Source organism: Gobius niger (genome assembly GCF_951799975.1).
Source record: "Gobius niger genome assembly, chromosome: 22".
NCBI classification, from domain to species: Eukaryota; Metazoa; Chordata; class Actinopteri; order Gobiiformes; family Gobiidae; genus Gobius; species Gobius niger.
In genome coordinates this window covers 16,752,580-16,774,624 of record NC_136873.1, presented here as the reverse complement: position 1 = coordinate 16,774,624, position 22,045 = coordinate 16,752,580, and the positions used below count along the sequence as shown (strand labels likewise).

General features: G+C 41.3%; 1 protein-coding gene across 2 annotated transcripts in view; it reads left to right on the top strand.

Moving 5' to 3' along the window:
• Positions 1-230: 230 nt before the first annotated feature.
• Positions 231-22,045, top strand: part of pde4cb (phosphodiesterase 4C, cAMP-specific b) — a 141,224-nt gene continuing 119,409 nt past the window's right edge. For both annotated transcript variants that reach the window (XM_079580931.1, XM_079580930.1), the window contains exon 1: positions 231-561. In XM_079580931.1, coding sequence (XP_079437057.1) covers positions 359-561 — 203 coding nt within the window. In that variant the 5' untranslated portion in view covers positions 231-358. The remainder of the gene's footprint in view (positions 562-22,045) is intronic.

Genomic DNA, 22,045 nt, shown 5'->3' with positions numbered 1-22,045 from the left:
GAGAAAGAAAGAGGGGAAGGGAGAGAGAGAGAAAGCGGGAAAGGGGAGATAGGGGAGGGGTGAGGAAGAGAGAGAGTGTGTGTTATGAAGAGAGAGTGGAGAGTAGGAGAGAGAGAGAGAGAGAGAGAGAGAGAGTGCGGGACAGAGAGCCTCATTGGTCGGCGCTGCCAGTCTGCTCCTCAGCACTCGACTCGGTGACAGCATCATCGCGCCATGCTCCCCGCTCCGCGCACCTGCCTCTGCGCGCACTGACGGCACGGGTCCCTCCTCCTCCAAAACAACTTCCACCCAACTTTACGCACCCAACCAAAAACAACCCCACGTGCGTAACAAAAAAAACGAAAAGCCTCGAACCGACATGGAGTGCGCCACGCTGACCAGGGAAGGAGCGGGACTCGCCAAGCCGCCCAAGCACCTCTGGCGACAGCCGCGGACGCACATACGGATAAAACAGCGCTTCCACTCGGACGGAGAGCGCTACCTGTCCCGCAACCGGACCCTGGAGAAGCTGCGCCCCGGGCTGAAGAAGCCCCGCATGTCCTGGCCGTCCTCGCTCAAACGGTACCGCTTTTTTTCTTTCTTTCCAAGCGCGCAAACTTAATCCTTGATCCACGGACTTTGTGTCGTGCGTAATTTGGCAAGTGGGAGATCGACGCCAGTAAATAACGCATCGGCAGTCGGTGTGTCACTTGTTTGAGTTTGGATTTTTGTGCAGGAGATGTTTATTTGGGTGGATAAAATGATGAAAACAAGTTCGACTTCAGCCTTGTTTAGATAAATAGATCAAGGTCAGTTTTAGCGGAAAAGTTGACGTAGCGTTTAGCTCCGAGGACACTTTTTTGCGCTGATTTGTATCTACAGTCAAATCTGAAATGGTCTGTTCTAGGGCTGCAACTAGCGATTATTTTGTAATCGATTAGTCTATCGATCATTTTTACGATTAATCGATTAATCGCTTGGCTGTGAATGGTGTAGTAAAGTTTTATTTTTTCCAATTTTTTTTATCACATTATAGCTTAAGTTTAACCTCTTAACTCCCGCCTGAACCGAGAGGATCTTTTTCCTCACGTTATCAGATTTTTTTTCCATCATTTTTTTGTTGGGTGTTCAACTCATTTTTGTAACTTTTTAGTCATTTTTTGTCACATTTTTGTCATTTTTTCGTCCATTTTTTTTTAATCACATTTTTGTCACATTTTTTGTCATTTTTTTGTCAATTTTTTATCACATTTTTGTCTCTTTTTGTCATTTTTTGTCATATATTTTTTTCATATTTTTTTGGGTCATTTTTCGTCACATTTTGGTCATTTTTTTGTCAATTTTTTCTCACATTTTGGTCATTTTTTCGTCAATTTTTCATCACATTTTTTGGTCATTTTTTGTAATTGTCACATTTTTGTCATTTTTTTGTCAAATTTTTTCACATTTTTGTCTTTTTTTTGTCATTTTTATCACATTTTGGTCATTTTGTTTTAGAAAATGTGCTTGGTTCAGGTGGGGCTTAAGGGGTTAAGGAAGTGCTGATGGAGTAAACTAAAGGGAAATGTTTGTTGAAGGCTCTATTCATGAAATTTACATTGTACAAACCACTACAGACCCTAAATATAAAATCAAAGTAGGTTTTCATCAAAAATACTACATTTTTTGGTCATTTTTGCTCCATTTTAGTCTGTGTGAGCTAGAAAACGATTAATCGATTACTAAAATAGTTGTCGACTCTTTCAATAATCGATTAGTCGTCGATTAATCGATTAGTCGTTTCAGCCCTAGTCTGTTCATTCATTGATGATTTCGACGAGGCTTTGTCCTAAATGTGGTCGATGGGTTGTGACCAGGGCCGTAGCCAGGATTTAAAAAAACAGTGAGGTCCAGATAATTCTTGAAACTGGGGGGTCTGGGGTGTTTTTAAAGAATCCAATGTAATTTCCTGTATTTTAAGTGATCAAAAACACTTTTGTCTCATCCTGAAGCTGTTGTCAAAAATAGCTTTTTGTTGCTCCGTTTGGGACCAGGAGGCCTGAGTGAATGCGGTGAGTGAGTGGATGGTGGTCGGACATGCAGATGGAGCAGACTGGCCTCGCTTCTATCAGTCTGCCCCAGGGCAGTGGGTGCAGCCGTGCACGAGTCACGTACCCCCTACTTTGACATGATGAATATCACAAAATAAAATATCTATTTAATATCTATTTCATCCATTATTACTGTGAAGCAGGAGTGAGAGGCAATAAGAATGTCTTGTCCTAAATACATACTAAAATCTTAAAGCAGTACTAAGTAACTCTTCCCCCTAGAGGCCATAAGCGCAACTGCAGGTGTCGTAGCAAGTTACGATTTTTTTAACTTATTAATTGTCTTGGAGAGTAAATACTGCGCTGACAGGAAAGGCGAAGGGAGAGAGGGTTACTGTGCATCCACATATACAATGGAAATATTGTTTTTCACTCAAACTTGGCTGTAAATACTGTTTAAAGTGACGCTAGCCCGCTGTTAGCTTTGCCCGTTAGCCTGTTAGCTTCTTCTTCGTGATTCCATTAGTGTGTATTGCTTTCTCCGGACCGGTGGCGGTCAAGTTGCAAACTTGACTGCACCAGGGGGAGATGAAAGACCCTCCAATCATCCCATAAACACTTGTATTACCCCCACAGGGACGACGGAGAGGATTTATTAAGGTAAACAAGTTACTTAGTACTGCTTTAAATGAAAATGTCCGTTTTTAATTGTTGTGAAAACGAGGCTGTGGGTGTGAATGGGTAAAGCGGCTCATTCTGAACATCAGACTCTGTGCTCTGGCCCCGCCCCCTCTGCGTCGCCCTCACTGTCAAACCACTGGGAGCTACAAAGGTGAACGCGCTGGTTTAAGCTCTCATTAAAGCGAAGATCGTTTATACGCAGGACAATCTTTGCGTGAGACAGAAACAAAGTGAGGAGCAGCTCATGAGGTTCGGCTTTAGAGTGGACACATTTAGGTTCAGAACAAGCTCATCCACGTCTGAACTCGAAGGCTCTTCCGCCTGTAGAAGCGCGGGTTTACAACATTCATTTGCGCAGTAAAGGATTCAATGTGGAGGGAAAAAAAAACGGTAGATACGGCCATGGTTGTGACAACAGCTGAAAAGATCTAGATCGCTCACCATAAAGCGTAAAAACGTAAATACTATCACTTTAAATACAATGTTGTGAACTGTGGCAGATTGGATTATAGTTCATAATTGCGTTTTGCTGTTTTTTTTTGTTGCTTTTTTCCCCGATTCAAACATTTATTCAAACACAACATAAAAGAGCAATAATGTAAAATAGCATTAACTTAACTTTGACTCTATGGAGGGTTCTATTTTGGTTTTGGAACAAGCTATTTGTGAAAGTTGGGAACAAAAGTGTTGCCTTTTTTTGAAAGGAAATGACCGTTCGGTTTACAGGGCGATCTCGATCCATTTTTCGGTCCGATACGTATCACGATACTTGGGGACTGAGTAAATATCATAAGTAATATGTTTACCTTAAAATGTGTTCAAAGAAAACAGTCGTGTGTCCGAAGTTTATAAACCGAATGACATTTATTGAAGTGTTGAGATTGAAAAGTGCATTAACACCAAATGTACCAAAGAGCTGTGTAACTGTGACTGGGAAACAAAGCAGTGCAGGATAAAAAAGGGCTGGCAATACTTGATAAATGTACGTAAAAAAGTATTGCAATCCAAATGCCAGCCCTGATTCCAAACATGTCGGTATGTGTGAATGAAGAACTGCTGGAAAAAGGCCGGTGTGTCACGATGTTGGATTCAGATTCATTTATTAGCCATTTGAAAGTAAATCCATCCATCCATCCATCCATCCATCCATCCATCCAACCATCCATCCATCCCACCCATCCATCCATCCATCCATCCACTATCCATCCATCCATCCATCCATCCATCATCCATCCATCCATCCATCCATCCATCCACTATCCATCCATCCATCCATCCATCCATCCACTATCCATCCATCCATCCATCCATCCATCCATCCATCCATCCATCATTCATCCATCCACTATCCATCCATCCATCCATCCATCCATCCATCCATCCATCCATCCATCCATCCATCCATCCATCATTCATCCATCCACTATCCATCCATCCATCCATCCATCCATCCATCCATCCATCCATCCATCATTCATCCATCCACTATCCATCCATCCATCCATCCATCCATCCATCATCCATCCATCCATCCATCCATCCACTATCCATCCATCCATCCATCCATCCATCCATCCATCCATCCATCCATCCATCCATCCATCCATCCATCCATCCCATCCATCCATCCATCCATCCATCCATCCATCCATCCATCCACCCACCCATCCCACCCACCCACCCACCCACCCATCCACCATCCATCCATCCATCCACCCACCCAACCCACCCACCCACCCACCCACCCACCCACCCACCCATCCACCATCCATCCATCCATCCATCCATCCATCCATCCATCCATCCATCCATCCATCCATCCATCCATCCATCCATCCATCCATCCATCCATCCATCCATCCATCCATCCATCCATCCATCCATCCATCCATCCATCCATCCAGCACCAGCCCCTTATGGCACCTCCTGCAGGTGGAGGGTCCACGGAAGGACGGCCTCATGGACATGTTGATAGATTTCCGCAAGGCACCAACACTGTGATCCAGGGAAATCCGGTTGAAGTAGTCTCCGAATACAAGTACCTCGGGATTATTATTGACAAGGACTTGCGCTTTGAGTCTAACACTGACGCCATCTGCAAAAAGGTGCAGCAAAGACTCTTCTTTTGAAGAAAAATGAATTCATTTAGTGTTTGTAACGTCCTCATGACGATCTTTTACCAGTCTTTTATTGTCAGTTTTAACATTTTCTTTTGTATCTTGGTTTGGGGCTCTTGGCGAAGCTGGTCAGAGTAGCAGGTAAAATCATCGGTGCACAGCAGACTCAGCTGCATGACCTCTACAGCCAAAGGGTTGTACGTAAAGCCCAACAGATAATGGAGTGTCCGGACCACCCGCTTTTTAAGGAGTTTAACCTACTCCCCTCCGGACGCAGGCTCAGAATGCCCTGTACTCAAACTCGTCGGGCCAGGGCCTCTTTTATTCCAGAGGTTGTTGCGAAGATAAATGATCATATGTTGCTCAGTGAAGCTGCTGCAAATTAGGCTTTATTTGATCTTCTGCTGATTGTCTCTCAGCTTCAGAGCCGGACTGATGATGCTGTGACTGTGTGATCTTTGTCCCAAACACAATTGTTGTCTCACTGTATTTTATTTGTTTGTTTTTGCTTTATTATGTGTGGACACCTGCTGCATAATAATTTCCTTCGGGACATTAATAAAGTTGAACCTTGAACCTTGAACCTTGGTTCAAACCGGGCCTGTTGGTCTCTCATAAGGGGCTTCTGAACCGCTCTTTGTCTGACCCGTCACCTAGGACCAGTTTGCCATGGGAGACCCTACCAGGAGCACGAAGCCCCCGACGACAGAGCTCAAACCCCTCCACCATGTTAAGGTGGCGGTTCCAGGCGGAGTGAAAGTCAAACCACATTGTAAAAAAAATGTGCAAGGAGCTCAAAGTGCGACATCAACACATAAAAGCACATATACACAAACAAACAAATGCCACATAAAGAGGATTAAATACTGTACAATAAAAATCCATACAAAGAAATGAAAGTGCCCTTATTCAAAGTAATCGCAGCTTGGGGAAAGAAACTATCACTGCGATACCTTCTCCCTTAGGGAAACATCTCAGTACATACCTACTGATGCCTGTGCAAACGAGGAATATTTTGTGATCAGATTTTAGGGAATAACAAAAAAAACTTTTGTTGATTATGTAACTGTCACAGATGCCTTTTTTACTTTAGACTTGGTTTTGCTGCTGAGGAAATGTGCTCGGTTTAATGAAATTAAATAAATATCATAATACAGTATCCAAACTAACTTACTTCAATGTTTGGCAAACCATATTTGGATTACAGTGTCATCTTGGTCACTGCCTTTCATGCTACACGTGGATGCCAAACATGTCAGTATTTGTGAATGAATACTTGTGGGAAAACGTCATGAATAATTACATCTAAACATTTTCTATGTCAGCTTGAATAACCGGAAGTGAAACTGTCTTGACTAGGAGAATAGTGCTGTTAGACTTTAGTAGATCTGAGTCTTTTGGCTAAAAGATCAATTCCAAACACTATGGACCAGTGATCAGCATCTGGCTTTCACTTCCTGGGCTGGTTTTTCCACCTGACCATGTCCTGTTAAATGTGCTCAGTGCGTTCTCTAGCTGTGCACACTGTTCAGACTCGGTGTGTGAGGACAATGCCAGACGGGCATAAGCAGATGCATAAAGATCTGAAAAAGAGAGTCTTATTCCTCTCCAAAGCCGGTGGAGTGTTGGTTGTGGAAATCAAAATAAGCAGGTTACCTGTTGTTCCTAGAGCCCTACCTACACACAGAACCTGCCTGTTTCAGGAAGATGAATATAATGATCCAATTTTGTGGAAAGATTGTTTTAGAACGATTTATAGAACTACAATAGATTCATATTCCAGAATATTCCAACTTAAAATCTTCAATAAAATTATTGCAACAAAAAAATCTCTGTTCAAACGGCAGATAGAAAAGGATCCTTGTTGTAGGTTCTGTGGGGGGGGGGGGGGGGAGTAGGACCTGATGCATTTGTTTTATTTTTGTCCACATGTGGCTCAGTTTTGGGTCTGTGTACAGTTATGGTTAAGCTCTATGAATATTGCTTTGCGAATCACACCTCAGAATATTTTGCTATGTATATTTGAGGGTAAATGCCTTTCGAATATGACTGGACTACCCTCTCCCCTCTCCTGCAAAGAGACATTTTTGAAACACAGGTGAGTGATCAGCACCAGTAGCACGGGAAAGGCCTGTGTGCATCAGACTGTGCAGACCAGTGCTGGTGCTTTGCTTTCAGAGCTGCGGGAAGATATTTTAGTTAGGGGGCGCTGAGGGACAAAATTTACCCCAAAATACTTTTTCTGTGCATGAATCCTGTTTATTAACCTCTTAACTCCCGCCTGAACCGAGAGCATTTTCTCCAGTTCAGCTTTACCCAAATCCTGGCCAGTGTAACGCCTCATTTGAAAGACCTGCAAAACTAAATTGATCTTTTTCCTCACATCCGATTTTTTTGTCATCACTTTTTTTGTTGGGCAGTCGTCTCATTTTTGTCAAATTTTCGTGACTTTTTTGCCACTTTTTCGTCAAATTATTCGCATTTTTTTGTCAAATTCTTATCACTTTTTCGTCCATTTTTTCCTCCATTTTTTGTCAATTTTTTCTCACTTTTTTGTCAATTTTTGTCAAATTTTTGTGACTTTTTCGTCAAATTATTCGCATTTTTTTGTCAAATTCGTAGCACTTTTTCGTCCATTTTTTCTAAATTTTTCGTCAAATTTTCTCGCTTTTTTGTCCATTTTTTGTCCATTTTTGTCATTTTTTGTAATTTTTTTGTCACTTTTTCATCAAATTATTCACATTTTTTTGTCAAATTCTTATCACTTTTTCGTCCATTTCTTCCTCCATTTTTTGTCAACATTTTCTCACTTTTTTGTCAATTTTTTGTCCATTTTTGTCATTTTTTGTAAATTTTTTGTCATTTTTTCGTCAGTGTTTTCTCACTTTTTCCACATTTTCATCCTTGTTTCCATCTCAGTTTTGTTGCTATTCACACCTTTTTTCCAGAAGCTTTTGGACTGGGGTAAAGCTGGAGAAAATGTGCTCGCTTCAGGTGGGATTTAAGGGGTTAATATTGCCTGCAGTTCACAAACTATCCACCCCCGTGCTGCAGCGCCCTCAGCACCCTGGGTTCCCGCGGCCTTGTTTGCTTTTATAAGAGGTGTCTATAGAACCAGATTAAAACGTGGTGAGAGATCAGGCAGATGGAAGCGACCTCAGTGAAGCGTGTCTTTGGAGTGTCCGGGCGAAGCCGCTCTGAAAAGGTCAGTGTTGTCACGGCTGCGTGTCCAGTGAGTGTCCACTGAGTGTCCAGTGAGTGTCCCTGTGCCAGTCAGAGCTGCATGCGTCGCTTTGCACAAACAGCAATATTCAAGTGTTGATAAAACTAAACGCATGTTACAGTGTGAGCCGCTGCAGACTCGATCGGTCCAGTCTACAATCACACCGAGCGCCGCAGCACCACAGATGGCAGAACTCAGGGAGACGCCACTCTGCACAAACAAATCTGCAATTTGTAAAACATGGAAATTCACGAGGAGCACAATGTTTATGCCGCACTGGCTGCAGCATTTTAGCTTTTTTTTTTAGCTTGGAATCCTCCTGTTGCACAAACACCCCACCAGCCCACACTTTGACACGCTTTACGCATCTGTGGTCTGCCTGTCTGGAACCAGCAGCGCCCAGGGGCTGGACTGGGACTGAAAAACAGCTCTGGACTCTGACCAGCCTGACCCAAATTAGCGTAAATGCGACACTTCCACAAAGACATATTTTAACCTCTTACCCCAAGTCTTAACCCCTTAACTCCCACCTGAACCGAGCACGTTTTCTCCAGTTTGGCTGTGAAAATAGCGACAAAACTGAGATGAAAACAAGGATGGAAATGTGACAAAAAGGTGACGAAAAATTGTCGAAAAAATGACACAAATTTGACAAAAAAATGACAAAAAATGTGACAAAATGAGACAAAAAAATGACAAAAAATGTGACAAAATGAGACAAGAAAATGACAAAAAATTGATAAAAAATTGACGAAAAAGTTACAAAAATGAGTTGAATACCCACCAAAAAAATGACCCAAAAAATGACAAAAATGTGACAAAATGTGCCAAAAAAATGACAAAAAATTGATAAAAAATGAATGAAAAAATGACAAAAATGTGACAAAATGTGACAAAAAATGACAAAAATTGTATAAAAAAATAATGAAAAAATGATAAAAATGTGACAAAAAAATGACAAAAATTGTATAAAAAATGGACGAAAAAATGACAAAAAATGACCCAAAAAATGACAAAAAATTGATAAAAAATGACCCAAAAAATGACAGAAATTTGATAAAAAATGACAAAAATGTGACAAAAATTTCACAAAAAAAATTACAAAAAATTGATAAAAAAGTTACGAAAAATGAAAGAAATGTGATTTAAAAAATGACAAAAATGTGATAAAAAATGACAAAAATGTGTTACAAAAATAGACGAAAAAATGACAAAAATGACAAAAAAGAAAAGAAAAAAAATGAGTTGAATACCCACCAAAAAAATGATGGAAAAAAATTCTGATGACGTGAGGAAAAAGATCCTCTCGGTTCAGGCGGGAGTTAAGAGGTTAACTGAGAGCATTTTCTCCAGTTCAGCTTTACCCAAGTCTAAAAGCCTCTTGACTGGAGAGCTACGCCTCATTTGAAAACCATGGCCTACAAAAGTGACTGTAAGTTTTGTTGCTGCATTTTTGTCATGTTTTTGTAGTTTTTGTTGTAAATCTTTTGGTCACTTTTTCTGGCTTTTTCATTGCCTTGTCATCTGGTTTTCTTCACTTTTTCTTGGCTTTTTTTGTTGCTTTTTTAGATTGCTTTGTGGTTGTGTTTTCATCTCTTTTGTCATGTTTTTTGTTGTGTTTTCGTCACGTTTTTTTTTGGGGCTCATTTTTGTTCTGTTTTCATCCTCATTTTCCGCGCTATTTCAGTGCTTTTCTTTTAAGTTTTTAGATTTGGGTAAAGCTCGGTTACGCCCGGGGGTGAGGGTAAGGTAAAGTGAGAGGCCAGACCGGTGGCCCTAGAGCCAGTGGCCCTTCTGTGCTCTTCCAGAATGGACATATGGCCAGTCCGCCCCTGGCAGCGCCACTTTTAAGGCTCACACAGCCATAAATACTTTTATGATACAGGGAAATAAAAAAAAACATAATAATAGTATAGTAATAATAGTATAATAGCGTCGAAATAAAAAACGCAGTTCTTGATTTTGCATTTTCCATTTAAAGCAGCACTAAGTAACTTGTTTACCTTAATAAATCCTTTCCGTAGTCCCTCTGGGTGTAATACAAGTGTTTCATCTCCCCCTGGTGTCTCTGGCCAGAAAACCAAAATTGCAACTTCACTGCCCCCGGGTCGGAGTCACCAATACACACTAATGGAATCACTAAGAAGAAGCTTGCAGGCTAACGATCAAAGCTAACTGTGGGCTAGCGCCACTTAAACAGTATTTACAGCCAAGTATGAGTGAAAAAATGATCTTCATGTACAATATCCCTCTTTGTCTTTTCTGTCAGCTTAGGATTTACTCTCACGGACAATTAATGAGTAAATAAACGTAACATGCTACGACACCTGCAGTGGTGGACTTGTATACAACGTGCCTCTTACGCTACTTTAGGGAAGAAAAGTCTTTTAAAATCAAGGTAATGTGTTTTTATTTTGAATATTTGAATAGATTTCACTGCTGTACACTGTTTTACGTAATAAAAAAAACACTGAATCACAAACGATATTGTTCTTCCCATCGTCCTAATGCCCAGTCCCAGGCCCAGTAAATTCTAATACTACAGCAGTGGTTTGTGGAGGGCTTTTATATGGATGAAAGGCCGTTAATGACTTGTGCAGACGCTGTTGTGGTTAAAAAGGATGAAGGCCAGGAGAAAATGGAAAGTTTTTGTCTGCTGATGTTGCTCAAATGGCTGATTAGATTCACACAAATGGACTTTTTACAGCTCGAGACCAGACACCAGGGCTGCACCATTTGTTGTTGTCTCTCTTTAGTCTTGTTTTTAATTTTTTTATACTTGTCATACACTTTTTGTCCCATTTTTGTCGTGTTTTTGTCAAAGTGCATATTAGCGCCCGACCGATATGGATTTTCGGGGTCCGATACCGATATGAAGGGGGTTGGCATGGCCGATAGCCGATATTTTAAGTCATTTAATTTGATGATGTTGTTTTTTTTAAATCTCTCAAATAGCCTAAAGTTAAGCATTTATTATTCTAGCAAAAGTTTCAATCATAGAAATATGGAGCCGTGCATTAGACGGTTTTAACGCACTCCGCTGCGCGTCGTGGTGTTCTCGACTCCGCGTCGTGCATTATAACCGTCTAATGTACGGCTCCTCGTTGTTTAATCCTTACTTATTCATATATTTTTTGTGATCAGTCATTTTTTATTTTAAGGACAGACAATTTAGCAAAACAACACAATAGAAAATTAAAGTAAAAGATAAAATAAAATAAAATAACTTAAAATAAAATTAAAATAAAAAATCATAATTGGAGGCTGTCTTATACTTTACATCAGGGGTGTCGCACATAGGCCTGCGGATCCGGCCCCTGCCCTGCAATACACGAGTTCCTGAATATGCCAAAAAACAAAACAAAACCGAAAGAGTTCCACACGTGTCCAGCTGAGGGCACCGGCACAACAAGAGCCCAGGACACGAACAACACACCACTCGTACTTTGAGGAACCTGTGACACAGGCTTGTAAAGTGCAATACAAGGGTGAGCCGTTGTTATTAATGAAGCCACAGTCAAGCTGGGGCCGACCAAATCACAGCTTATTAATATTAATTTAGCGGAATATTTCCTCCAGTATATACGGTCCGCACCCGCCGTGGGAGCCGAGCCTCGGCCCGCGACCCAAAATTAGTTCGACACCCCTGCTTTACAGCCCCATCATAAAGATATATGATGGGGCATGCAATATCCATATCATCAATCATCACCTTGTTTATACTTTTAAACGAAAACATTTAAGGGGAGACACTACAGGCAAAACTCATTTTTTTTCAGTTTTCAGGTTTTGGGCCAAATTGGTCTCTGAACATACAAGCTTTCACCCGGAAACAGAAAATATGCCTAATCTTCACAATAATATGTTTAAATATCGCGCTGATTCAATGTTCACCCATAGACTTATATGGGAGAACGCAATTTCAAGGGCCTTTTTCTCAAAACACATTTTTCTGTCATTGTGGCGACACTATGTCCACGTCAGTCGGACCTAAAGACTTCACATTTTCCAGCCTTGGACTGAACGATATTTGGAAGATTTTTTCAGAGGGATTTTATTGAGTTTTGAATGTCAAAAAATAAGGCGAGAATTTAATTTTTACAAATTGTTCCACTAAAAAACAGCTTATTTTAAAACTAAATAAGAAATCCTAAATCCTCTCTAGAAAAGTCTTGGTAGCTCATTCATCAATAAAATGAAACAATAAATTTGAATGTAGCTCTATCCATTATTCAGATTTCGTCGCCGAAAAGATGTGAAATTTGGGGCATTTTTAGGCATAAAACACCTTGTTCTTATATGAAAAGATAAAATGACAGAAAACTTTTTCTCACATTTATGTCAGTGATCTGTAGCAAAAGTTTCAAATTGATATCTGTAAATTTACATTTTTTCCCTATTCACCTGCAGTGTCTGACCTTAATAAAGAGTGAAAAGAGTGATAGAATATTTCCCATACATTTTGTTTCTTGCTTTCAGTGTCTGGCATTAATCTTGCCGCTCCACCGCTCTCCTCTCTACAGGACCAGACCATGTCCACGTTCTCCGGATCACTTCTCCGCTCTCCTCCCGGACAGTGCTGTCAGTAGAAGGACAACCGGTGACTCATGGTTATTCCGTTGGAAATAAAAGTGTTGTTTTGCTCACTGAGTCACTGCCTGCTCTTAAAAAAAAAACAAAAAACATCCATTTAGTTTGGATTCCACCACTTCCCAGCAATTTATAAATCACTGACACTGAACTGCGAGTCGAGACCACGGATGAGCATTGTGTGGGATGATGAGTCACTTACAAAACTTCACGCACAGCCTATTTTTGAATGAAGACAGAGAATTGAAAGATAAATATACCCTCCATCACAATGAGACGAGAATAAAATATCGGGAAGGGCAACCCTCTTGAAATGTATTTTAAATATACCAAATAGATTCTTCTGTCTTTTGCTGTCAGCTGAAAACATTAAAATACCAGGATATGCCTCTATCTATATCATCTATATCGGCAAATTACAGTGGATTAAAGCTGTTTACAAAGACCCGGATCAATACTGTGGTGCAGCATCAATACCGCGGCCTCCATATCAATACGTGTATTGTCAAGAAGCCTGCAATGATGTACTGCTGTATTGAGTTTTTTGTGCACAGAACCATCAAACGTTTTGTTTCCAACAGCCAACAGGGTCAGGAGTAGGGTTGTCAAACAATCTGTTGATTCTTCGTTATCACTTTCAGTTCTGGAGATGTCGGCCTTTTCCATCCATCCATCCATCCATCCATCCATCCATCCATCCATCCATCCATCCATCCATCCATCCATCCATCCATCCATCCATCCATCCATCCATTTTCTTCTGCTTCCGACAGTGCAGGATTTTAGAGGCAGTTGTGGTGAACAGGTCTGAGCTCATTCTACACATTAGGACATGGTTGGAACATATAGGGGATCCATCCGTCCGTCCATCCATCCAAGTTTCAAGTTTAATGGTTTTGTATAGCCCAATATCACAACAGAAGTCGCATCACAGCTGCACCAAACATTAAGGCAATAAAACAGAGCAATAAATATGACAATTAAAAGTTCAGGTGAATCCAGGCAAATATAATGTCCAATAGGAGGTAGCGGCGTGGGTGTCCCCCGTCCTTAGACTCTCCAGCACGGCAAGGAAAAACTCCAAAACCCGGCAGGAGAGAAGAGAAACCTTGGGTAGAACCACATCCATCCATTCGAGCCACCTCGCCTAGCTCCTTTCGATGTGGACACTGCAAAAAGTAATTAACTAGATCAGTATGAACATCTCAATTTGAGCATAATAATCCAAATGTTAGCTGTTTTGACTAGTTAAGAAGTTCTTGGGCATTTGTCCTAGATTATTTCACTTGTTCTGAGATGTTTCTGACTCGTTTCGATACATTTCGTCCTTGTTTCAGGTCATTTTCTTTGCCAATGGGGTAAGAAAATTGGTCTTATCTCATTGGCAATTTTACTTTCTTATTTCAAGCGAGATTTACCCTAGAACTGGTGTGAAATGTCCTCAAACAAGCAAAGTAAACTCGGTCCGATCAGGAAAAGTGTCTAAATGAGTGAAAACCGCTCAAAACAAGACACATTTCCTCAATTCAAGTCATTTAAGCCAATGCTTGATATTTACTTTTTTTAGTGAAGGAGCAGCGACTCTACTCCGAGCTCCTCCCGGGTAACTGAGCTCCTCACCCGATCTCGGAGGGTGCGCCCAGCCACCCTGCGAAGGAAACTCATTTCGGCCGCTTGTATTCGCGATCTCGTCCTTTCGGTCACGACCCAGATCTCATGACCATAGGTGAGGGTGGGAACGTCCTTTTCATTGGCCGATATTGGCCGATAGCTGATATTGTAAAAAACAAAACAAATAATGGCCCGTATATCGGTCAGGACCTGGTCCAGAAGTACATGGTGTTCAGTGAGAAAAGTTGGTAACACTTTACATTACGGGCCGGTAAGTCCGTGGTACTTACAGTGGTAATTACAGTGGTACTTCTTGGTACTTATTGTGGTTCTTACAGTGGTCCTTTTTGTGGTACTTACAGTGGTTACTCTAGGTTCTTACTGTGATACTAAAAGTGATATTTACTAGTAATTAGGGTTAGGAGTTAGGATTAGGGTCAGGGAGACACAGAGTTACCACTGTATCTCTCGTTACTAAGAGATACAGTGGTAACTCTTAGTAATGAAGGTTGTACTTCTATTTACTTTGGTACTTTAATTGATAGTTTCTAGTAGTTACAGTGATACCTCTATGGTACTTATTGGTAATTCAAGGATACTACAGCAGCAATTCATAGGTAGTAAATGTGGTGCTTCTACACACAGAAGTCATTTCTAGGATTGTGTGACTATAAAACAATATAAAACAGCATGAGGGAAAACAAGAAGTACAACCTTCATTACTACCACTGTATCTAGAAGTACATGCCTTGTAATTCTCACTATAGTATCCTTTAAGTACCACAATAAGTACCTAGAAGCACCACTATTATTACTAGAATTTACGACTGTAAGTACCACCATAAGTACCATTTTAAGTACCACCATACGTGCCATTGTAAGTATCACTGTAAGTACCACCGTAAGTACCACGATAAGTATCTAGAATTACCTCTGTAAGTACCAAGAACTTACCGGCCCATAATGTAAAGAAAAGGGTAAACCTGACCACTACTGATCAAGACACATCAGCTCAAACGTTGCCAGGTCAGGAAGGAGTTTTCGATGTTTCTTGATGGACTGATGAGAACAGAGCGACTCAGCAAAATGGAAACACTGGAGCGGCTTCATATACCGAGCTTAGTTTTAATCGTAGGTCAAAGTTTGTGTCTTTTTTCGCCCACATACACAACATTATGGACATGCTGCGCTCGCTCTTCTCCCTTTCCTCGAGCCTCCATTGGCTGCAGGATCGCACTTACAGCGTTCATCCACACAGTGAAGAAAAAATATTGGAAAAAAACGCCAAGGTCCGGACCTCGGCGACCTGAACGGTGGCTTCGGCCGTGAGCAGGATCAATCAAAAAATGCACGAATGAAGCAAAAACGATGACTCCGGGTCAGCGTTGGGCGATAGTTTGCAGTCTTAAGTCCCTTCGGCCCTTTTTGCACTCAGACGAGCTCCTCTGTGCTCCTTGTTTTGCACCGTGTTCCACCTCGAAAAGGCTTCCATGGCTATTACAGAGCGGATTGTCTGCAGCGGCGCACACTTACCAGACACTCCACGCTCCCAATGGCCTGATGCGCTTTCTTCACCACACAGCAATAAGCAGTTGACGCCGATCGAGTGCTTTTTCTTCTTCTTCTTCTTCTAAAGAAGCTCTGTTTTATAAACCTTTAAGGGCCTGTTCTGAGCTTTTAAACGCATCGTTGTCGAACATATTCAGTTCAGAATCAGAATTGTATTTATTGCCATGGTCGTAAACAGGTTCACAACTAGGATTTTTTTTCGGTCAATCATGCAACAAGAACCATAAAACATTCAACACATAATAAGTTAGATGAAGAATAATAATGGTGAAGACGACATCAATTTGACATAGAACAACGGAAGGTGTCCACGATGGAGATGGGGGTGGGAGAGTCTGTCAGGGCGAGGGGGGGGACGGTGGGGCTGTGTCTTTCCTGAAGTCCACGATCATCTCCACTGTCTTCTGGGCGTTCTGCTCCAGGTTGTTGTGGCTCTCTCCTGCAGGCGGACTCATCACCGTCCGAGATGAGCCCGATGAGGGTGGTGTCCAGTGGAAATTAATATTTGTCTACGGTTGTGTGTACTCGTGACGTTTATGTATAACTTCTTGGAGATGGTATGTTTAAGGATTTATTATTATTCCCACTCTTTCGATTCACCTTGTCAACTCTACCCTTTGGCCGTCTTTTTAAAGGTCCTATATCATGCAAAATTGACTTTTTAGAGCTTTTAGCCATGTTGTTATGCTATTTCCTTATCAAAAACACCCCCAGAGTGGTTTGTGGCTTCATTCACGCAGCTCTCAGTAATCCTCCTGAATCCTGCTCTCTGAGCAGCTGCTCCTCCCTCTCCTGGTGAACGACTGAGTGTTCAGTTGTGTCGTCACAGCGGAACGGAAGTGCTCGACGTCTGTAATGTAGTGTCTTAATTCTATGCTTACGGCCTGATTTAAATTTGTAAAACAGCCTTTTCGTTATTTCTGTTGCGAGAAAGAAAGAAATAAAGGAAAAGAAAAAAAAAAGAAATAAAAAGGCTGTGCCCGAGGTGCTTCCAGGTCAGCTGAGGCCAAAACAAACACATCCCCTGAGCGTCTGAACAGACGTCATGTTTGCGCTGCAGCTGAAGATGGAGCTCGTTATAACCTATTCTGGACACACACTGCAAAAAGTATTTAACTAGATCAGTATAAACATCTCAATATTAGCTTAATAATACAAATTTTAGTTGTTTTGACTAGTTAAGAAGTTCTTGGGCATTTGTCCCAGATTATTTCACTTGTTCTGAGATGTTTCTGACTCGTTTCGATACATTTCGTCCTTATTTCAGGTCATTTTCTTTGCCAATGGGGAAAGAAAATTGTTCTTATCTCATTGGCAATTTTACTTTCTTATTTCAAGCGAGATTTACCCTAGAACTGGTCTGAAATGTCCTCAAACAAGCAAAGTAAACTTGGTCCGATCAGGAAAAGTGTCTAAATGAGTGAGAACAACTCAAAACAAGATACATTTCCTCAATTCAAGTCATTTAAGACAATGCTTGATATTTACTTTTTGTAGTGCACCTGTTCTTCATCCTACCTAACGATAATGTCACGGAGAAAAAGAAGCGCGTTTGGCTTCCTAAAGAAGAGGCCACTCCCGTCAGAAGTTGTTTTTTTCTCCGGGATTCAGCGACTATCACCAAAATGGTGTTTTTCTGTGACTGTCACTGATGGATGAACCTTCGCCAGAACCAAAGTGGATTAACTTTTATAACAAACGCGAGTCTCATAATGTAAACAGCGATGGACCAGAGCGGTGAGTCAGTCCAAACGTGTGTTAGCATATTAGCATGTGTGTTAGCATATTAGCATGTGTGTTAGCATATTAGCATGTGTGTTAGCCATTTATGAAGCTGTGTTGCAGATGTCAACTCCTTATAACTGCTTTGTGAAGTATCTTCACTTATTGCTGTTTATTTATATTACGGTAAAGTATGTAACCATATAAATGTGTTAGTATAAGCTACGCGGCGGGGGAGTGATCTGCTTGAAAAAAGTCCCTCAAAATGCGATCGTTCATGTGATGCAAGCTCAGTTATATTCCAAAAATGACTCTATGGACACAGACATTTCTATGGTTAGTCTGGTGTTATAAGTGATTTGCCTCAGGTGCACTGTGGAGCGGGTCACACTGTTTTTAATGCAGGCTCCCTCAGTGCAGTCACCTCATCTTGCGACGCCCCCTCACAGGTGGCGGAGGCGAATGGCACATATAGCGCCGCCACTCGGAAAATAATTCGCCAAGAGCCTGCGCCGCCCCGTGCGCCGCCACAAGATCTGGCCCCTGTTGTTATGTTGGGCTATACAAAACAATCCCATTGATAGTTTTAGTGTTAGTCTTTTTGGCCAAAACTGCTTTTAGTTTTAGTCACATTTTAGTCATTTCTAAATGAGTGAGTTTTAGTCAGACGAAAACTCAAGACGTTTCAATCTAGATTTAGTCCAGATTTAACCAGATCCAGATCTTGTAATGGACTGAGGTGAACTCCTACTAAAATAAAAAGGAAACAAAAATCTTAGCGCTGACACTTTGCCTCTGTATTATTAGAATTCCTTTTTTTCAAATCTTGCACGTCACATTATTGAGTTAGATCGTGGTTTCATACTTCCCTTTATAAAGTCAAATCAAATCTTTTTTTCCATGTGAATCGGCGGCACATCTTTCCTCATTAGCAGCAGTTATTGTCTCTCGCTTCTCCCTGGTAATTCACACGTTTTGGATTAGGCAAATTAGACGTTGGCACTTCCTCTGTCTGTTAATGACGGAAGTGATTCACACAAGTAAAAATAGCCACATGACCATTATTTTTATGCAGCGCCCACGGCACAGTACAGTCTCCGCTTTCGGCGACGGACACTGGTGGAGGAGTGGGGGGAGCCTTCCAGAGTTTGGCCTAAAATGAGCCGACTGTACTGTATGTAGGAATAAACAGGACTAGTACTTTCAATACACATACACATACACATTCTCCTTCAGTTTCGACATGCTTTTGCTTTTCCCCAGAGTTTGTCTCTTGAGGTCTGTTGTTTAACTGTTTCTCTGCATCATGCCCGACCTGTAGGTTTGATATAACAGAATACAGATGGGTGCGCTTCTGCAGTAGAAGGCATCAGGATTACTTTTACAGACCTGAAAATACTCAAACACGGGTCTGGTTTTGAGAATTCACAAATAATTTCTTCAAAACATACTTCATAAATGTGCATTGATTTGACAGGCAACATGTCGACTTTCATGGCGCGTCAGAGCACGAACGGTCAGTTTAGTGTGGCCACATCCGTGTCTCTACAACATTGTGGTGACGTGGACTTACGCCCTTTAAACAATGAAGTAGAATATTGGATTGTGCTAATAAGCTTCACCTCTCTGTGGACTGGTAGTGGCTCCGGCGTCGGCACATTCCGCCTGAAAGTCTTTTTTTTTTTAGAAACTTTCACACGCTTAAAATTGTACTTAGCCTTTTTGTTTGTCTATTGTTGATTGAAAAGGCCTCATCTCTCTTCATCCCTCCCTGTGGCTGTTGTTTAGCGCTCACTGAAATGTCAGAGCTCTCTCCTCACAGGCCTGTCTGTTATTATCCCTCCTCTCTCACGGATACATTCTTATTTCCCTCTGTTTAAGATAATGCAGCTTCTTAGTGGTAAAACAACAACAACAACAACGCAATATCGCAGCTCTGTCTGGACTGCCTCAGAGAAAATGCTATACCATTACTGATGGTGAGATCAAGTTTTAAGGGACGGTGCATCAGGGGCGTAGCACCAAATTCTGGGCCCTGGGTACTAACTATCTTGGGGGACCTCCCCACCCCCCCATATGAAATTCACATTTCATATTCTATGTTCTTATTTCAAGTCAATGTTTGACTTGAAATTGCATCTGATTTGGCTTCAGTTACAGAAATTGAATAATCTTTAATCCTGTAGTGACACAGATATTTAGATTAGGGTGGAATATTCTACTTTCATTGGGCCAATTGAAATGGCTAGTTTTAGGTAGAGCATAATGATTATTAGCATCACATTAAACAGGAGGGCTGCACCAGGGACAGAGGATATTTGTGCTGAGAAAACTTTACAATAGGCTTTAAAATGGTACTTTACAAAAAATGATGATACTATGTGATGTCTCTGTGGCCACAGGCCTGAACACAAAACTCAAGGGTCAGTCTGATTTAGTCTCTCACATATTTGAAACTTATACCTTTGTATTGTCAGTAAATTGCTGTTGTAAAAAGTTACGCTGGAATAGACTAAATGGCACGAGCTCCATCTTTAACTAGAACCAGGTTGACTCGTCTCCAAAGCTGCGCATTTATAATGCCTGAATCCAAAGGCGCGCGGATAATTAGCATAATTAAATAGGCGAAAGCGGCGTGCGCGACCTGTGGCTTTTGTCACTGTATTGGCCTGATGGCTTAATTATAATAAATATGAGGAAAGAGAAACTTTAGAGGTTAAAACGAGGAGAGAAGCAGCTCTGTCTCTGACTCTGCACCATCCTCAGAGCAGGCAGAGGCAGGACTCGCCTCACCTCATGTTTAAGTGTCATTTATGACAGAAAGTTTCCTCTAAGCTCCGCTAGAACAGGCTAGTGTTAAATAAAAGAACATTAGAGTGAGGCCAGACTAAGATCTGTCTTTCCTCATAGCTCTGTGTCATTACATTAGAATCCACCTCATCAAAGTCACTGCTGAGCTGAAGCTGGTGCTGAACACCAGTGTGTGGCTGAACCATGTGGCACATTTTTAAAGGGGTGTCAGGGCCCTGAGATATTATCTATCATTATTGTTTGTGCAAAATTCTGTGTAGCAACCATTGTATTTTAGCCCGGTTATGTTCAGTTCTTATTGTATCAATTATGAGGAAACTTAGAAAGTACAATATGCAGTATTTTTGAGGGCCCCTACCCTGCTCTGGGCCCTGGGTACTCAGTACCCTTTACCCCCCCAGTCCGACGCCCCTGCGGTGCATGTTAATGAACAAACCATACCGGATTGTAGTTATGGAGTTATATTGTACTGCTACTTTTCGTTGAGTTTCATTTGATATTTGACAGCGCTGCCTGGAAAAGTTAAATTCGCCCAAAGCTGTTTTGGAAGCCTGGTAGAGTTGAGTAATATTACAGGCTTTTAATCACGACTATTCACTCGATCGTCATGGGTCGGTTGCAAACGAGTCGGCAAAGAGAAAGAATTTCTTTTTTTTTTTAAATACACACTGTAATAAGTGCTGCAGACCAAACTTTGGTTTGAAACATTTTAATTAGTTACTAAGTACTTATTTTTTTATAAATTTAAATTTTTGGTTGACAAATAAGTACTATATATCATTATTACAGCACCATAAAAAATACAGATTTTATTGCTTTAGGTGAAAACACTTTAAGTATTTATTTTGTCTGAGTGGTGGCCCTGTAATGACAAAACTAATATAATGTGTTGATCGAACACAAACTTGGCCCGGGGGGCGGGTTTAGGCTGACTTTCAGACCGGTTCAAGCCGGTCTGGGGCAACGTCTTCTTGGGAGCTGAGCAGCAGAAGTGCCTTCGCCATCGCGATGGATCCAAATATTTTCCAGGTGAACGAGACAAGGTACGTGTATCCTTTACTGCAAACGGTGGTTATCATGTTTGTCAAATTTGTCCAAAAAATTAGTTCGACATACATGCTCTAAGCTAGCATTAGCCGATGTTAACATGTTGTTGTTGGTCGCTAGAAAGAAATGGTTTGGAAAACTTTGTTGCGTTTATGTGTTATGTGTTTTAAGATACTGGTGAATGAATTTGGTTTAACATTGTAAGTGGCCGTGAAAGCTAGCGCGTTGGGGAGGAGGACTATCTGAACAGAGAGGATCATACTAAAGTCTATATACACACACACACACACACACACACACACACACACACACACACACACACACACACACACACACACACACACATGTACGGGTCAGTGCGTCCTGAGAGGCCTTGATAAAAGCCAGGAATATTCACGCATCTCTAAAAATCAGACACGTGTAGGCGAAACGAAATTGCGCTCGGATCTAACGCACCACAACAGTGTCAGCTCAACGAGCTCAGAACCAGAGACCCGCACCCGTGTTCAGTGTTGTTTACTCTTGTCAGTGATGTAATGAACGCGTTCATATTTTGGGCGAACGTGAACTGAACGCACAGTGTTACTGCCTGGTGAACGAAACCATGAACGCGTTCATTCTGGTGTCTGTGAACGGCATTCCCGTTCTATTTACGTCCGTTCAAT